Consider the following 18552-nt stretch of genomic DNA (forward strand, 5'->3'; position numbering starts at 1 on the left):
TCATGTATTAATATAACCTTTGTGAAATTCAAGGTAGACAACAATGAGTCATATTATTTCCAAAAAAGACTCATGTATACCTTGAAATTTTTAAGACGTGATTATTGTTGTAATATTATTGAACAATGATGCTCATTATGGCACATTAATTTACAATAAATTTTAACATTTGTCACAATCATAGTTTTATATTAATTTATTATATATATGTAAGTATACATAGTTTCTTTAGTCATTATTTTGAAATTAGCTATTTTTTTAATTATGAATAATATATTTTTTTTTAAATTAAACAATGTTATATTCAATATTTTCAATATTGTGTTAAATGTTTTATATTTTTATTTTTTAATTTTTTATACAATATATATATTTATAAATATAAAAATATAAAAAATATAAAAGATAATTCTATTAATAATTAAATTAATTGCACGAAATTTAATAAAAAAAAACAACTTATAGAGGACGCTATTATTTCAAATCTAGATATACACCTAAGTTCACTGTTGAACATCAACCTAACAAGTTGTAAATACACAATTTATAATTGTTTGGAACAAAATTGATTTCTCAATATGATAATTTATATATAAAATTACTGATAAATTTAAAATAGAAATGTGAATTGTATTATGACAAAAACTGAAATATTTTGGTAAAGCATCAAGTCAGATATCATTTTACGCATTTCGACTTTTTTAGTGAAACTGTAAATATATTTTTCTAATTAAATTACAAATAAGATCAGATATAATTAAATTTAATAAATTACTTTAGTAATTTTTTGAAATAATTACATGATGCAAAAAATTCATATTATATTTTAGGTTTAATTTTGTTTGTAAACAGATCAATATGTGTATTAAATTAGAAAATATATTAATTACATTAAGAATAATATTTCATACAATATGTAAATATTATTATTTCTAAATATTAAATAGGCGGAATATTTATAAATTAAATTCTTATGAAAAATATGCATTTCTAATAAGATATAGTACAAAAATTATATTTTTTTAAATATAAGATAAAATCATAACATATCAATTTCTAAATTAAAAATTTACAAATATATATAAATTTTATTTATTTAAATCAATTTATATCAATTAAATAGAAAGATTATTTATGTTTTTATATTTAATACAATAAATATAGCAAAATATTTTAGCAAATATGAAATAAATTATAATTAAGAATTGTTATAATATCACATATATAACAAATGTAAATCTAAGATAGGATTTGAAAATAAAAATATTATATCAATCTTTTAAAATCAAGTAGGAAGTCTTGTTCTTATATGTACCTTGTGGACGTTCTTTTTATAGACAAAGTTTGACCTCCTTTTCTTCAATATCCATTGCATTTAAGTACCAGCTGTTTCTGAATGCAGATCATGCTACAACAAAACGTTTAAATCAAATATTAATCATGCCAGATAGGTATATTTTTCATATATGATATATTTCAATCGCATATATTATGTATATATGTATATATATATAACAATTATATAAATTATGTTCTATTATCTAACTATAGAAATAATTTATTTATTAAAGAACAGGTTTCTAATTTTATCTTTTAATTTCACAAAGTAGAATTTGTTTCTATAATATATTTTATTTTATTTAAGTTTTAGATTTGTATTAATAACATATATTAAATTAAATATATATTAATAATTATATATTGATATATTGATTATTTGTATATATTAATAAGGTAATATAATAAATATATTAATTCTTGGATTGGAGAGAGAGAATTTTATAGACAAAATTATTGATATAATTATATGATATTTTATGACATTAAAAATATTTTTAAATATTATTCAACATATGATAAAATGATATTTTATTAGGAATAAAGTTTTGGTTGGTGCTGGAGTAATATGGGGTATTACTCTTTGCTGTTTCTTCATTAGTCGCAAACTTCCAGGATCAATGGCACTGTTAAATTTTATTCCTGGTATTTTATTTTGGTCAGTGTATCTTTCTGTAATGAGAATTTTTTATTTATTTCTTTAATATTATTAATATTAATATATTAATTACAGTTTTACCTGCCATGATTATAGTAAATAATATATAAAAAATAATCTCTATTTTTTTAATAAAATATTTATTTAAAAAAAAAATAAAATATTTAATAATTAATTGATAATATTGATTAATATTATGTTTTTTTTAACAACAATTTATTATATTTTTTAATAAGATATTGTTTTGTGTTTTGTTTGTCACATTATTTATTATAATGGATATAATATTTTTTAAACATTTATAATTTATGTTATAAAAATTATAATAATTGTATTATTGTGTAGGAATCAAAAAATGGAAAATGATGAAAAACAAAAATGTAATATAAATGAAGCTAGTACATCTGTACCTGTAGATTATCAATCTGATTCTCATATTGAATCAGAAGAAGAAAATATAAAAGGGTAAATTATATGATTATTCTTATAATTCATGAATTTAATTATTCTTGTAATTAATGAATATTTTTATTTCTGATATTAATTTTAATATACAGGCAAAAAACAGCAAATTTCATGGCAAGCGGATTAATAGGAGCTTCGCCGCCGAAATTTGTTTCTCTTGAAGAAATTATAAAAGCTGCAAATGGTATGAAAAATATGGCGTTAGCACATGAAATTGCGGTGGATAAAAATTTTCAATTACAAAAACTTGAGCCTGATGATGGTACATTCCATAGAAGAGTAAAAGAAATTATGCATAAGGCTTTCTGGAATTTGTTAGCAGAGCAATTAGAAGAAGATCCTCCAAATTATACTCAGGCATTGGTTTTATTAAAAGAAATTAAAGAAGTAATGTATTTATGTAAATTTTAAGAAATAATTTATAGTTTTTACTTTTACTTGTATTTAATAATTTTTTTTTTATAGACATTAGATGAATTAGTATTACCACATCATGCAAAAATTAGAGAAAATTTGAAAGAAATACTTGATGTGGATTTAATTAGACAACAGGCAGAAAATGGTGTTTTGGATTTCCATCATTATGCACAATATGTAATATCAATTATGAGTAAAGTTTGTGCACCAGTAAGAGATGAAAAGATTCGTGAACTTAATCAAAAAACAGATGTCATTGAAATATTTAAAGGCATAATGGAAATATTACAATTAATGAGACTTGATTTAGCAAATTTTACTATTACTATGATGAGACCAAATATAGTTGCTTCAAGTATTGAATATGAAAAAGCTAAATTTGCCGAATTCTTAAAAGTTAATACAAATGGTCTACAATTCACAGAAAAATGGTTATTAAGGCACTATGATCCAACAAAAATTACAAGCAATTCATCCGATGTTAATGCTGTGCGTCAGCTTACACATTGTCTTTTAACTGAAGCGTATCTTGATCTTTTAGAATGGGATTTTAATCCAGATGCAGAAGTATAATTCTTTATTAATAATATAATTATTATTTTAAATTATTTGAATTAATAATGATATAAATTTTATTTACATTTATATTCGCAGACATTAATGCTTGATCAAGGTAGATTACTTGAATTGCGTGATAAAACTAGCAGATTAAGCATTATAGGATCTATAATATTGTTAGTAAATAATACAGTTGGTGCACCAATTCATGGAGTATCAAGTTTTAAGAAAAATATTAAACAACATCTTAATGTATTATTAGATTCTGTACATTCAAATAAGTATGTAAAGAAAAATATGTATATATAAATAATAGAATCAAATAAATTAAATTTTTATTGTTGGCAGGGATTTGGAAACTGTAATGCCAAATATTGTATTGCAAGTGAAAACAGATTTAGAAACAACATTACGAGAAATTGGTTTTACTCTTTTATCTGTAGAAATGGAATCATTATTGGAAGGACAAATATTGGATCTTATCAATCCTGGACATAAAATTAGACATCTTATAAGTAAATATATTTCTAAGCTATGAAATATATTTTTATGTAATATTTTTTGTATTTTTTTTTTTATAGATCTGAGAATTCGTCAATTTTTACAAAAAATAATATTATCTCAATCTGCGGCACCGCAACAAGTTCCACCTGGGCTTTCATCACTTCAAGAAGAATTAACAGCTATAGTAGCTCAATTCTTAATACTTATTTCTCATAATCGAAGTGTATTTGGAGAATATTATCAAGAAATTATAACCAATGCACTTATTAAAAAAGAAATTGAGAATAATAAAGATACAAGTGCAATTCATACTATGGACTTATAAAACAATTAAGATTTTAAATCAATTTTTGTAAGGGAAACATTATATTATGTGTTCATAAAATAGCACATTAATTAAAAAAAATAAGTAATATATATTTTAAAGTAACACTTCATTTGTTTTCATAAATTAAGTTTTCTAACAAAAAAGAAAAGAATATTGAAATATAAAAACAAAAACGTTATATAGAAAGATTCTGATGTTGATATAAGTTATAAATAACATTATAACAAATTAACAAATAATAGATATATATATAAAGAGGAAAAAACATCTTTTCATACATATTGCAAATATTAATTATTCGTTTCTAATCATATGCAAACATTATCTTACATATAATTTAACTGTGACTTAATTTTTCAATCTGTAATATTATGATAATATTAATTACAACTTATTTTTTTGTACTTGGTGCTTTAATAATTTTCAAATGTTATTTTAAGTATTGTATTCAAAACTAATATGTAATATATATTTGTATATATATGCGAAGATTAAATCAATTTGTAATGAAATTTTATTCCATATTTTAAAGTAAATGTAATTATTTTAAGGTTATTTTGACATCAAACATATTTCAGAAATATATTTCATATATGTTCTATTTTTATTTTATAAAATTACATATATTTATAAATATAATTTTTATTAAAAGATTTAAATTATACAAAATTATTTTAAATATAAAGTAACAAACATTCACAATTAAAGTATAAATTCAATATAATTATGACAATATTTTATATGATTTTATTATATAATAAAAATTAAAAAAGAAAAAGATAGATATTCAACAAAAAATATAAAATTTAAAAATTTTATATTTAGTTTGGCGAACCAATTTACAATTTCATATGAATTTAAGCTAGAATTCTGAAACAAACGTCCAAAAACAACAATGAAAAATTGTGGGAATTCAAATCAGGTGTAGTATTAGATCAGATTATTTTAATATTATAGCTTCATGTTTTAAATAAATTTGAATTCTTAGGATATCCTTAAAAGCTCAATCAAATAATTAAGATAATTTCAAATTTTAAGATGAAATCAGTTGAATTATAATTATTCCTGTGGAAAAGAAGATTTTATAAAATAGATATAAATTTATATTAATTTAAAATATTAATAAAATAAAGATATCAAATTAATATAATTCATTAATACTTACTTAGGTAATTTCATTTTAATAATAATTCTTAAATGTTAATATATGTCTTTAAATTTTTTTCTTGTTTAATATTATGATTTTTTTTGTCTATTTATGATAAGAGTAATATAATTTTCAAATTCAGAAATATGATATTTCTTTATAAAATGTTTGAATCCTACAAATTTTGTCATATAATGTTTATAATATATAAAATTGTTATGTTATTAATATAAATATATAAAAATATATAAATATATAAATATATAAATACCTATAAATAAGTGAAATAATCCTTTATTTGGTGAAAACAAATCTTGAAGTATTCTTAATAATACTTCCAAATTATTTGTTTTTGTATAATCTTGTATCATTGTTGCAAATGTTTTATAATCTGTTTCTGATAAAGAATGTTTTACCTAAGAAATGTATTATGTATATATTTAAGCTTTTGAATGTATATATATGTAGCAAATGTTATTATAATATTAATTTACTATTAATTAAAATTATATTTTTAATTAATCATAATCAATTATATATATAAATATAAAAATATATAAATATATATATATATATATATATATATATATATATATATATATATAAAATATAAAAAAAACTTACTTCTTTTAAGTACATTTTACCTAAAGTTTTTTTATCAGTCTTATTACTAGTTTCTCCTAATATTTGTTGAGAATGTATCATATTATTTGTATCTTCTCTATTTTCACATGAAGAAGTTGAAGGACCTGACAAATGTTCATTAAATTCTATTGGTAACATTTTTATTTTTCTTTTTTTCATAACTGGTTCATTAATATTTTTTGTTAGCTCACAAGTGATGTAATTTCTTTTCAATTTACAATCACTAAAATTAATTATAGGCTTTGATTCTGTTTCTAAAAGTTCAAATAAATTTTTTTTTTTTGTTTCAGTCAATTGCTTATTTTTCTTATCTTCATTAATATAAGTATCAATAGTGAAAGTATCTTCAGAAGATATTACAATATCCTCTTTAGAAATAACTTTTATGTTTCGCGATACAGTTGTGTCAAATGATGCTGAGACTGCTGGTAATGAAACACAACTATTTGTAGATTGTATATTAATTATATTTGGTTGTGGAAACTGAAAATAAAAATAAAAATACTTAAAAATATAATAGTACTTAAGTATTTTCTTTTTATAAAATTAAACTTACAGTATGTTCTGCATATCTAAAAAAACCTTTTAACTCTTTTATAATGACACCAAAACAAGTAAAATTTTTTATATGAGGTCTGAGCCAAGCAGATAAATGTTTCTTAAAATTTGGATTATCAAATCGATGATCACAAAGAATTATAGCTCCATAATCATTTTTGTGACGTATTATACGGCCAATAGCTTGATTAACAGCTCGTGATGCTTCAAGTTGATACCACTGTTGGCCAGATAAAACCTAAAAAATAATATATATAAAAATATTTATATTAAATATATATATTAAATATATTATATTAATTATATATATTTAATAAATATTTAATATGTATTTTATAAATCGTTAAATTCAATTACCTCTTTATCTTGTTTTTTTATCTCTTCCAAATATCGTTGTTTTAATATAACTCTAGGATCTTTTAAAGGTGGAAATGGAAGACCAGTAATTAATACAGCTCTCCCATTTGCATTAGCAAAATCAAGTCCTTCACTTACTTTACCTCTACAAACTGCCATAAAAATAGCTCCTTTACATGAAGGATTTCTAATTTTTTCATAATACTCATTCATAACATTAATAAAACCATCTTTATACTGTGGTTCCACATATATAGGCTGATATGTAAATAAATAGTTTTATCGTTTTTATAATTTATTATATCTTATTATGTATCATCATCTTAATATAAATATTAAAGATAATTACTTTACGATCTGCAATTTTAGTCCACAAACCTGTATTTTGCCATTCTTCTTTACATTTTTTCATTATTGGATATGAAGGGAAGAATACAAGTAAACCATAAGGAACAAGACAACTAAAATTAAATATTGTTTGTCCAAGAGATCCTATGTATTTTGGGTCATTTCTAAATATAAATTATAATTTTTAAGTGACATATTATGAAAATTAATATTTTTTTAAAAAAATACTTAATATTCAATTTAATAATAAAAATACCTTGTGTTAAAAGAAGAATTTAATGAATAACCATCAGGACCTCGACTAAGTATACCAACACAAATTTGATCTTCTTTAACAATATGTGAATTTTCTAATTGAACTTCAATCGGTATTCCAAGTTCAGATATGAAAGGTTTTAAAGGAGATAATGTACCACTTGTTAATATTATTGCACGTGTTCCTTGGTCTTTTAGTTGTTGCATACTTTATCATTGTAATCAATATATAAAAATCAATGTATTTAAAACTAAATACAATAATATAATCAAAATTTACCTAAATCCAGGACTAAAACACCAATAATTAATAATTTTGCCTTCATTTTTTGGAAGTATTTTTTTTTTCTCCCAAACATCATTTTGTTTTGATTTTTTCTGTTCTTCTAATTGTATATATACTTTATAATATTGTTTGATTTTTTCTTTAGAGAGTAAACTATTATCACTACTAAATGCAGTTTTTAATAAATCACTGAATTTTTGAAGTGCATTACCTTTTCTTGTAAATGGAGAGGTGCTTGTAGTAGTTAAATAAAAAACAATTTTCTCTAATTTTTCTATTACAAGTTGTTCTCTACCATGAGTTAACTGTTAAATATTTATTATTTTTATTTATTTTAAATAAATATTAGATATTTTATATCATATAAAAATATTGATATATTATATAATTATATTAGAATATAATTTAATTATTTACTTGTGCTTTTCCTAATAATTCAAAAATGTATCCACCAGGAAATGTATCTCCTTCATCACGTTTTACAATTGATATATCATCAATAGCTTTTTCCAATTCCAAAAACATAGCTTTCAAAATGCATAAATCATCTGCAGTAAAATCTTTTTGAACATTTTCTGAATTTTCCATTAAAAAATTATTTTGTTGTTCAATATCCTTAGCCATATCTTCCATTACAACTGTTATTTCATCAATGCACATTGCAATATCTGTACTAGATATCTATAAAAGTTTTATAAAAATCAATTTATTATCCAATTTATTTTTTATAGCATTCAATATTATTAAATTCAATTAATTATTTGTTAAATATAAATTAATACCTGTAATGATGCTGTTTCTTCACAGATTTTCTCAATATTATGTGCTTCATCAAAAAGAATGATATTGTTCTGTATATCTATACCCTGTATTTTTCGTGATTTTGTATCTAATATATAATTATATGGCATAAAAATGATATCTGCATTTTGTTTGAGTTCTCTGGATAAAAAATATGGACAACATTTGAATTTTTGTCCAGCTTTTACTAAATCTTCTATATCAAGTATTTCTTGTTTAAAAAATGAATCATCTTTTCTAAAATATATATATTTTTATTAATATATATAATATAATATATTAATAAAATTTAATAAAGCTATTAAAAAATATTAATAATATGTTTTGCACCTGCTTTCAACATTATTGTAATAAAAACATGTTCTAGATTTTACTTTAGAATGACACATATATATCTTGTTTGAACTATTAGTTTCTTTAGAAACTTCTGGATGAATACATAATTGATCTCGAGATCCTAATACAGCTGTGCCTACATGTTTATAAGAAGTTCTTTTTAATTCTTGCATTGCTTGTGAAAGCTGAGAATGAGTTCTAGATGCATAAATAATTTTTGGTGCATTCCAATTAAAAACAATAGTAGGTTCTGTATCTCCTGTACTTTTTTTGAGTCCATTATTTAATTGTTTAAAAAAATGTCCACTAAAATTGGGTTCTTCAATTTTATTCATTAATGATTGTGCTTGTAATTGAGCTTTCTTTGATAATAACCAACTTAAGGAAGAACATAAAAGACTGAGTGTTTTTCCTGTACCTATTTTTTATAAATTAATTTTAATATTTCGATTATTAATTATACATATAATAATAAAAAGATAATTATACCAGTTGGAGATTCTAAAACACCATTTTTACTATTTTGAAGACATTGTATCACTTTTGCCATATATTCTTCTTGTATCGAATATGGTTTAAAAGGAAAATTTACAATAATATTATTAATTGTCACATCTGGCATTGTATCGTTATAAATTTTATAACATATATAATTTAATTTTTAATACACTAATACAAAAAATATTAATTTAACAATGTTAACATCAATAGACAATGCATTCCCGCCAGATTCTAAAGAAAGGTGCCATTAAAAATATATATGCACCTATACAATCATGTTTGCTTTATATGCAATTAACTTTTCTTTTTTTTTTCTTAAAAAAAAAAAAAAATATTATTTGAAAGAAAGATATTTTTTTACAAAAAGAAATAAATTTTACAAAATAATATAATTAATTAATTAAATTAATTAAAAATAAAAAGATTTTATTTTTTATAAATATGTATATTATAAACATTTTTTGTTATAATTTTTAATATAAGTAAAATTGTGTATCATTTAATTATCATCCAGTTTGCTTTATAAAAGAAATTGTTTTCAAGTATTGCATATCTATAAGTGGAATATTAAATTTTTTGCAAAGTAACAAAGACTCGAGATTAGATCAGTTGTATATCAGCTGATGTCCGACCGATTATTACAAAAGAAGTTTTTAATTTTTTTTCAGGTTTGTATATTTTTTATTATGTTTTATAATGTTTTAATTTTTTATAATAAATATAATTACGTTTGACATAATATAAAACTTTAAAAAAATAATATGTTAAAATTTATTGAATAAATTTATCGTATATGTTTTAATACTAACGACCAATGGTTATTGACCTTTAAAGTAAGCTACGAAAGACCATTCAATATTCTTGTGTTTAACATAGCGCGCATAAGATATAAGAATGTAATTAAATAAGTTCCTATAAAGAAACAATATATGTATTTCATATATTTGTTAACTTTACAAGATTTGGAAAATAAAAATTAATAAAAAGAAAATAATAAATGAAAATAAAATGCATTTAATTTGCTTCAATGAAATGAAATATTTCATATAAAGATATGAATATGAAGATAATATAAAACTTAAGTATACATCATTTTTCTGTGTGTTCAGATAAAAAGGTCGTTGTTATAAGATATTTTTTTATATAAGTATAAAAGTATCCGTATAAATTTTGTTAAGAACTGATTGTGTTACTTATAAAATAAATAAAAACTCAGTTATAGTATGGAAATATATTATATTATATATTTATGAATTTTTTAAATTTTACTTTATATATTTTTTCTATTATATCTTATAATTTTACATTTTTCAGTGTTATAATATAAAATAAATTTAATATGCGTTTAGTAATCTGTGATACAGTGGATTATGTAGCAGAATGGTCTGCTAAATATGTTTTAAAAAGAATTAATGATTTTCAACCAAATGAAAATAAATATTTTATTCTTGGTCTCCCAACAGGTATTTATTTTTCATACAAGTAAACAGAAAATTTATAATCTCCTTATTAATAAATTTTTATTAAAATTAATAATTATTGCTTATTTTTGAGGTGGTACACCTTTGGGAATGTATAGAAAACTTATAGAATATTATAAAGCAGGAAAAATTTCCTTCAAGTATGTAAAAACTTTTAATATGGATGAATATGTTGATTTACCCAGAGATCATCCAGAATCTTATCATTATTATATGTATAATAATTTCTTTAAGCACATAGATATAGATCCACAAAATGTGCATATTCTTGATGGTAATGCACCTGATCTTATAAAGGAATGTGATGATTTTGAAAACAAAATTAAAGAAGCTGGTGGTATTGAATTATTTATTGGTGGTATGCAATTTTATTGCATTATTATTATATGAAAATAAATAAATAAATAAATTCATATAAAAGAAAATTTATATGAATAAAAAAATCTCATGTTTTAGGTATTGGTCCAGATGGTCACATAGCTTTCAATGAACCAGGTTCTTCCTTAGCATCGCGTACAAGAGTAAAGACATTGGCACAAGATACATTAGAAGCTAATGCAAGATTTTTTGGAAATGATATTTCCAAAGTACCAAATCAAGCATTGACTGTTGGTGTTGGCACAGTGATGGATGCTAAAGAAGTAATGATTCTCATCACAGGTTCTCATAAAGCATTTGCTCTTTATAAGGCAATAGAAGAAGGTATTAACCATATGTGGACTGTATCAGCTTTTCAACAACATCCACGTACAATAATTGTTTGTGACGAGGATGCAACATTAGAATTACGTGTGAAGACAGTAAAATATTTTAAGGTATATTTAAATAATTATATTTTCTTAAAAATCTTAAAAATCTTTAATAATTTTGTTTCAAATTTATATAATATATAAATATAAATTTATATAATATATAAATTTATATAATTATATAATATTTAAGTTTAACAATACATTTATATTTTAATTCAAATAATTTATGAATTTATTTTATCTTGAATTTTTATGATATGCAGGGTCTCAGTGCTATACATCAAAAATTGATTGAGGAAGATGGAAATACAATTCTTCGTCGTTCAGTACAATAAAAAGAAATGGTAGTCATTTTTTACATATTATATAAATATGCTTTTGCTTTTTATTTCTTAATTATAAAATAGAATAAAAACTCCATAATCTATATTTTATTATTAATTAATTAAAACATTATTAAAACATTATTAAATGTTTGTTTTATTTTGTTTATGAAATTAATTAATTAATCTATTTTTATATTTGATATAATTTTAATTGTTTAATAATGATTATTTAAATATATAAATGATATTAAAAAAGAAAAAATTATAATAATTTGGAGTTAGATAAAATTTAAAATATATTAATTTTTACAGAATTTATAGAATTCATTTATGAGATACATAATACATAATTCATAATCTAAACTAATTACCGAACTTGAAAAATCAATTTAAAATAATATAAAATTTTGATATATATATATAAAATCTGACAAGTAATTATATATACATTATGTGGGAACCATGAAAACTTTATATAATACATATATATATATATATATATATATATATATATATATATATAATCCAATAAAACATGAATTATAATATTGTTTCATATTTTTGAATTATTATATTTTTTCACAAATAAATTTATCCTTTTTATCATATAAATCGTTTTTTTTTTTAAATAATTCTTATTGCATTTGTTTATGAAACAAATATCTTGTTTAGTTTATTTATTTTTACATGTATACTTTTCCAATTTATATTTAGTATTTAAAAAAAAAGATTATATTTCTTTAATTCTTGATTTAATTCTTTAAAAAGATAAGTAATATTTCATATGAATTTAAAATTAAAAAATTAATTAGATATTTCAGCGCTAATTTATAAGTATAATTTTTATAAATTAAACATTATATAAATTTTATAAATTTATTATAAATTTTTTTATAAATAAAACATTATATATGTATATAAAATTTTTATAAGATTAATTACAATATTTATTCATTATGATTCACAGCTTGGAATCAGTTGTAAACATAACTACTAGAGACATGAAATTCTCATTTAACTTTTACTGATAACGACAATAGTAAAGAATAACATAATAGTAAAACACGAAGAAAGATTGAAAATCCATACATAGCATTACTTGCTTGACTAGATTTAATTTCTCTTCTTTTTTCCTAGAATGATAATTTTAGCACATTTATGTATAAAGTATACATATATCTACGAGAAAAACTCGTGCACATAATGTATTATGCATTTTTTTTTAAACAAATCAAGGAGATATTTTTAATTAATATGATCAAAATATTTCAAAAAAATGATAAAATTATTTTTTTTTCTTTATTTATAATTTGTTATATGAATAATATAATATTTTAGAGAAAGTACGCGGATGTACATTTTTAAAGTACATTTGAATCCCCTCTTAAAATCGAGGACAAACCGACGATAACAAGTGGGAGAAACGATTACGAGCAGAAACGATTATCACGATGAAGAAAGATGATAAGTGAAACTACAATACAATCTACGCTAGTATAACTTACTTATCAGCATCGTATTGGTTTGGATAGTTGACATATATATCAATTGGGATTATCTAATAAAACGCATGCCAAAATTGATAAGAACATTAATCTTACGGTCTTGTCAGTGGTCTAATCTTATAAATTCAATCAATATTTAAGACGGCTATTACTAGTTCTTTAGATTCTTCGTTATTTGTGATTGATTCATTAAAAATATTTTTGTGAGGGATTTCTATAAATATTTGACATAACACGTATTATTTTTTCCTACAATCATGGATAGTAGTGCATTTGAAATGAAACAAGTTATACTCCGCGATCTTGAGTCCGTTTTAAAAATCGAAGACCAAATGGTTGTAGAAAATTATACCACTAAATCGTTACTACCTCCTGGTGAAAATTATGGAAGTACAATTTTCAGCGTTCATGTTGAATTGAAGAATAAAATTACAGAAAAAAAGGAAGATCTTTATCTAATTGCAAAGATGTGTCCACCAACGGAATACCAAAAAGAACTTTTTAATAGTTCCCGCACATTCATGAAAGAAATTTTTATGTATGAGACCATTATGCCGGCTTATAATAAATTAGAATTAGAATGCGGATTGAGAAAAAATGAAGTGTTTGAACTTTTGCCGAAATTTTATGGAGCTAGATTATCTTTACAACCAGATGGAGAATTTGATGAAGATGCTGTTCTTCTTATGGAGAATCTAAAAATTAAGGGTTATTACAGTGCTGACAGGGCTACAGGTATTTGCATATACATACAAATACACATACATATATACATATATATAAATTAACATATATATAATTAACAGATTTCGCATTTAGATACATTTATACATACATACATACATACATATATATATATATATATATATATATATATATATATATATACATTTAAAAATGCAATATACGGAATGTGCATGAATATGCAAAAAGATGCAAAATATCCAAAATATAATATTATATTTGAGGAATAAAGCAAATCTCTATTTAAATTCTATTTTTTTTAAGTCATTTACATTTACTTATTGATTTATTGATTTTCCATAAAAATCTATTGTCATTTATTAATTAGTTATTAGATATGAATATATAAATTTTTATAAAAAAAATTTATAAAATCTATAATAAATAATTAATATTACAATACTAAATGATTTTTACTTTAAATCAATAAGTTTAACATTTATATAAGAATTATTTATACATTTCTTTTTATATCGTATCATATATATATTTTAAAAAAATTTTTTTTTACATCGTTATTGAAATTTGAAATTATTGTATTTAATATAATATTATATTATATATTTAGAAATTAAATATTAAAGATATATAATATTACATTGTATTACATTCTTTTATCATATTATCATATGAAGTAAAAATCAATTTCATTTATACTGGTATAATATATATAATAAGTTAATTGCATAACGTAATTTCAAATTTTTTCTTTTTAATTTTTAAAAGGAATTTTTAAATTTAATTATCATAATTTTAAAGATTCTTATAATTTTATTAAAGTATATTTATAGACATATATTATTTATAGATATCATTTTCACGATGTGCTCACGTTTGCATGAAAAAATTTTATTTGAACAACTTATTATTCATGACATTACTAAATTTTTTATTGTTATATGTTTGTTTTTTATATTATAAGATTTAAATATGTATGTGTTAATTTTTTCTCAGTTCTTTTTTCTTTTTTGCACAATTTTTCAATGAAAAAAATTTCACAACGTACAAAAAAATTAGATGGGACGAAATCTGGTGAATATGAATCTACGAAACATTGAACTACGATCAAAATTTAAATATATTTTTTACATAATAATAATTTTTGTCTGCGATATTAAAGATACGTACGCAATGGAGAATAATTTTCTTTTCTAAATTAGAGCGATGCTTTCAACCCAGTTGAGCACACTCAGTTTTGTTGAATGATCGAGAATCGACTGTAAAACAACGAAACTTTTTTTAAACATCGATCATGAATCAACTCATCACATTTGTATTTTATATTACGTAAAATTATTTCATTCGATGATTTTATGCAGGTTACGACTTAGATCATGCGGGGGAAGCAGTAAAAGCTATGGCCAGATTTCATGGTTTGGGAATAGCGATGAAACAAAAAAGACCGGGTATATTCGAGATGTTCAAAATGTATGCGAAACCTTTACAAGCTGTACAATCCTCCTCAAATCAGATGTTCCGATTAATATTGGAACAGATAAAGAAAGATCCAGAAATAAGTCCTCATTTCGATAGATGTAATAAAATTTTATCAGAATTGAAACTGGACGAATTGTGGGCAGATTCATATCGAGAACCATGGTTATCCATAATTCATTGCGATTTCTGGGTGAACAACGTGATGTTTCATTGTAACGATAAAGGAAAGATAGACAATGTGAAATTTGTTGATTTTCAAATATATCTTTACGGAAGTCCTTTGCGTGATCTACTCTTTTTCCTTTACTCCAGCGTGAAACTCGAAGTAACGGAGGACGAAGTCGACGCTCTGTTAGATCTGTATTACGAAACTATAATAGACACATTAAATAAAATGGGATGCGATACGAGCAAATTCACCAGGGAAGGATATAAAGAGAAATTGGCCGAGGACGCTGTACGCGAGTTCAGCCATATAAGCTTTATGATAAAGATGCTCACGTTGGATACGAAGGAAATCGATAATTTTGATGTAAATAAAATGCACGAGGTATTGGTTCAACATACTGGAAATGAATTATTTAATAAACGATTACGAAAACTGATATTATGTTTTGTACAACGCAATTGGATATAGATAAATTAAATAATGAAGAAAAATTATATTTTTTATAAGTATAAAGTGTTGGTTTTTATACGATTATAATGTGTTATTTCCTTTTTGAAACAATTGATCATAATTGTTCTATATCGCTGTAGTTATATCGCGGAAATATTATTTTGATCGATATATGTAATTGATTTTATATCTGTAATCAGAAAAATATAATCAATTTAATTAATATCATGTGAAAAACATAAATCAATCATATTTTACATCAAAAAGATATCGAGTTTAAATAATTAGTATAAATAAAAATGAATTTGATCGAAATGATAATAATCACGACAAATAATTATTTCATTTTTAAATAAACAGTTTTTGTTTGTTATATACATTTTTCTATGTGTATAACTTTTGTATATTATATTCAGATGTATGTGCATGTATAGGTATCATAAATGATAACATTGTGTGTTTATTACGATATCGCTAAGATTTCAATTCTATAAAAGTAGAATTTGATTGATATGAATAAATTTTTATCTATAAATTATATAAATCAATAAAGTACATGAGAATATAAGTTTTCTTAAAAATTTATATTTTCAGAAAATCATATCAATTGCATTTACGTTAGATAGCAAGATTGTCATTTTATTTTTCACGAGTCAGATATTTTAATATGTTTTAATTGTATAGCTCAATATTTGATGAATTGTCCGTTTAAATTGTTACTTTGACTTTCATGAGTCAGAGAGTTTAATGAATCTTAATAAAATAATAATATTAATGATTTGAATAATAATAATGAATCCATCAGTAGACAAATATTTTATTTTTTTATTAGGATATATAGAATTATCATATAATAAAATAAAAATCAAATACTGAAATGAATTAAAGCCTTTTTTTTTAAATATTTTTTAAATATAATATGTGTATTCAATCTACATGTTGATTAGATTAAATTATTATTTATTTATTTCGTACAAAGAAATATGATTTTGATAATAAAGATAAACGAAAAGTATGTTAATTAATCTCATTTGAATTTTTTTTTATGTAATTACTTATATATATATTGTATTTTTAATTATATTTCTTTAATTTAAAAAATTTTTCCTTGATAAATAGTAGTTACAAAGCAAAATATAAAATATTAATATTCATGTTTTATTATGTTCAAGTATTTGTATAAAACAAAATTTCTTTTTTAAATAAATTCTATATTTTTATTTTATTAAATAAATTCTATATTATTATATATCTTATCTTATATATATATATATACACGATAAGAAATATAAAATATCGTATATATATATATATATATACACGATAAGAAATATATATATATATATATATATATATATATATATATATATATATATTTAGATTATAAAATAATTCTGATAATAATAGAAAAAGAAATTTAATTTTTTAGTTATCTTTAATGATCAAATATCCAGTATCAATACAAGGACTTCTTTATTATATTTCGAAACAAAAAATTCTTTTGATTGCCATGAAGAAATAAATAATAGGAATAACATTCATGAAAATTTACGATAATTTTCATGAAAGAAGTGATGAAAAAAAAATTTGCGATACAATTAATATTTTAATTTTATATAATAATATTATATTATAATAATATAATAATATTTTAATTATTATACAATGTAAAGGTAAAAAAGAAATCAATATTTTTTAATTCTTTTAAAATAAGTAAGAAATGTAATAAACTAGGTAACATGAAAAATTTGCTAATACATATTTATATTTTATTAAATAATTTTATTAAAAACTTTATTATAAAAATATTTTGTCTATTTTCAAGCATAATGTTATATAATAAATCACATGTCTCTAAGTATTCTTATTTTATAAAATAATCGTGATAAAATTAATCGTGATATGATCAATGATTTAACAATTTTTGAACAGATTACATATTTACAGATACATATTTCAAATTTCAAAATAATTTTGGATAAGATCAATTTTAAAAATTATTATAACATAAAAAATTATTTTTTTTTTCAAATGAACAATTCTTATTTTATTTTCTTATTTTTAATTTCTCATATTAATTTTCTTTAACATTATTTTGTATCTTTTTATCATAAAAATTTTATGAAAAAATATGTATAATGTTGCTCAAATTGAAAATAGTTTTTAATAGAATAAGAAATTAAAAA

At 21.1% G+C, this 18552-nt stretch overlaps 4 protein-coding genes across 21 annotated transcripts; 3 read left to right on the forward strand and 1 right to left on the reverse strand.

Moving 5' to 3' along the window:
- The first annotated feature begins 2 nt into the window (after positions 1–2).
- Positions 3–4780, forward strand: LOC100871252 (T-complex protein 11-like protein 1). 11 transcript variants are annotated; one of them, XM_012494669.3, is made up of 9 exons: positions 70–209; positions 1338–1451; positions 1877–1996; positions 2342–2461; positions 2554–2848; positions 2927–3445; positions 3533–3717; positions 3785–3951; positions 4018–4780. In XM_012494669.3, exons 2-9 carry the CDS (start codon positions 1441–1443, stop codon positions 4263–4265), a joined length of 1665 nt encoding a protein of 554 aa, XP_012350123.1. In that variant the 5' UTR covers positions 70–209; positions 1338–1440; the 3' UTR covers positions 4266–4780. The 11 variants fall into 11 exon arrangements, with proteins under 11 accessions (XP_012350127.1, XP_031776182.1, XP_012350123.1 ...); XM_086913559.1 differs by having other exon boundaries at positions 1877–1983; XM_012494667.3 differs by lacking the exon at positions 70–209 and adding an exon at positions 488–712.
- Positions 4781–4849: 69 nt separating this feature from the next.
- On the reverse strand, positions 4850–9770 carry Rtel1 (Regulator of telomere elongation helicase 1). Its single transcript, XM_031920171.2, has 13 exons — positions 9491–9770; positions 8996–9419; positions 8647–8902; positions 8282–8545; positions 7859–8169; positions 7580–7786; positions 7325–7487; positions 6976–7233; positions 6617–6856; positions 6040–6543; positions 5687–5831; positions 5434–5590; positions 4850–5333 (listed from the first exon to the last, which is right to left on the reverse strand). Exons 1-12 carry the CDS (start codon positions 9621–9623, stop codon positions 5505–5507), a joined length of 2991 nt encoding a protein of 996 aa, XP_031776031.2. The 5' UTR covers positions 9624–9770; the 3' UTR covers positions 4850–5333; positions 5434–5504.
- A 198-nt stretch (positions 9771–9968) lies between these two features.
- Positions 9969–13787, forward strand: Oscillin (glucosamine-6-phosphate isomerase Oscillin). 8 transcript variants are annotated; one of them, XM_003690694.4, is made up of 6 exons: positions 9969–10170; positions 10817–10965; positions 11057–11341; positions 11440–11798; positions 11999–12079; positions 13400–13787. In XM_003690694.4, exons 2-5 carry the CDS (start codon positions 10842–10844, stop codon positions 12068–12070), a joined length of 840 nt encoding a protein of 279 aa, XP_003690742.1. In that variant the 5' UTR covers positions 9969–10170; positions 10817–10841; the 3' UTR covers positions 12071–12079; positions 13400–13787. The 8 variants fall into 8 exon arrangements, with proteins under 8 accessions (XP_003690742.1, XP_086769687.1, XP_086769688.1 ...); XM_086913561.1 differs by lacking the exon at positions 13400–13787 and adding an exon at positions 12374–12673; XM_086913564.1 differs by lacking the exon at positions 9969–10170 and adding an exon at positions 10324–10723.
- A 36-nt stretch (positions 13788–13823) lies between these two features.
- On the forward strand, positions 13824–16589 carry LOC100870648 (uncharacterized). Its single transcript, XM_003690693.4, has 2 exons — positions 13824–14301; positions 15630–16589. The coding sequence occupies exons 1-2, from the start codon at positions 13824–13826 to the stop codon at positions 16382–16384; spliced, it is 1233 nt and encodes a 410-aa protein (XP_003690741.3). The 3' UTR covers positions 16385–16589.
- Positions 16590–18552: the final 1963 nt, after the last annotated feature.

This window comes from Apis florea, unplaced genomic scaffold, assembly GCF_048593485.1.
Source record: "Apis florea isolate Af1SG1 unplaced genomic scaffold, ASM4859348v1 contig_3496_pilon, whole genome shotgun sequence".
Classification (NCBI taxonomy): domain Eukaryota; kingdom Metazoa; phylum Arthropoda; class Insecta; order Hymenoptera; family Apidae; genus Apis; species Apis florea.

Coding starts and splice junctions, on each gene's coding strand:
- Rtel1 (XM_031920171.2), bottom strand. CDS start 9,623: ATGCCAGATGTGACAATTAATAATATTATTGTAAATTTTCCTTTTAAA. Junction 7,787..7,858: donor TGTTTTAGTCCTGGATTTAG/GTAAATTTTGAT, acceptor ACAATGATAAAG/TATGCAACAACTAAAAGACC. Junction 7,234..7,324: donor CTAAAATTGCAGATCGTAAA/GTAATTATCTTT, acceptor TTTACATATCAG/CCTATATATGTGGAACCACA.
- Oscillin (XM_003690694.4), top strand. CDS start 10,842: ATGCGTTTAGTAATCTGTGATACAGTGGATTATGTAGCAGAATGGTCT. Junction 10,966..11,056: donor TATTCTTGGTCTCCCAACAG/GTATTTATTTTT, acceptor CTTATTTTTGAG/GTGGTACACCTTTGGGAATG. Junction 11,799..11,998: donor AGACAGTAAAATATTTTAAG/GTATATTTAAAT, acceptor TATGATATGCAG/GGTCTCAGTGCTATACATCA.
- LOC100871252 (XM_012494669.3), top strand. Junction 2,849..2,926: donor TATTAAAAGAAATTAAAGAA/GTAATGTATTTA, acceptor TTTTTTTTATAG/ACATTAGATGAATTAGTATT. Junction 3,446..3,532: donor ATTTTAATCCAGATGCAGAA/GTATAATTCTTT, acceptor TTATATTCGCAG/ACATTAATGCTTGATCAAGG.
- LOC100870648 (XM_003690693.4), top strand. CDS start 13,824: ATGGATAGTAGTGCATTTGAAATGAAACAAGTTATACTCCGCGATCTT. Junction 14,302..15,629: donor CAGTGCTGACAGGGCTACAG/GTATTTGCATAT, acceptor GATTTTATGCAG/GTTACGACTTAGATCATGCG.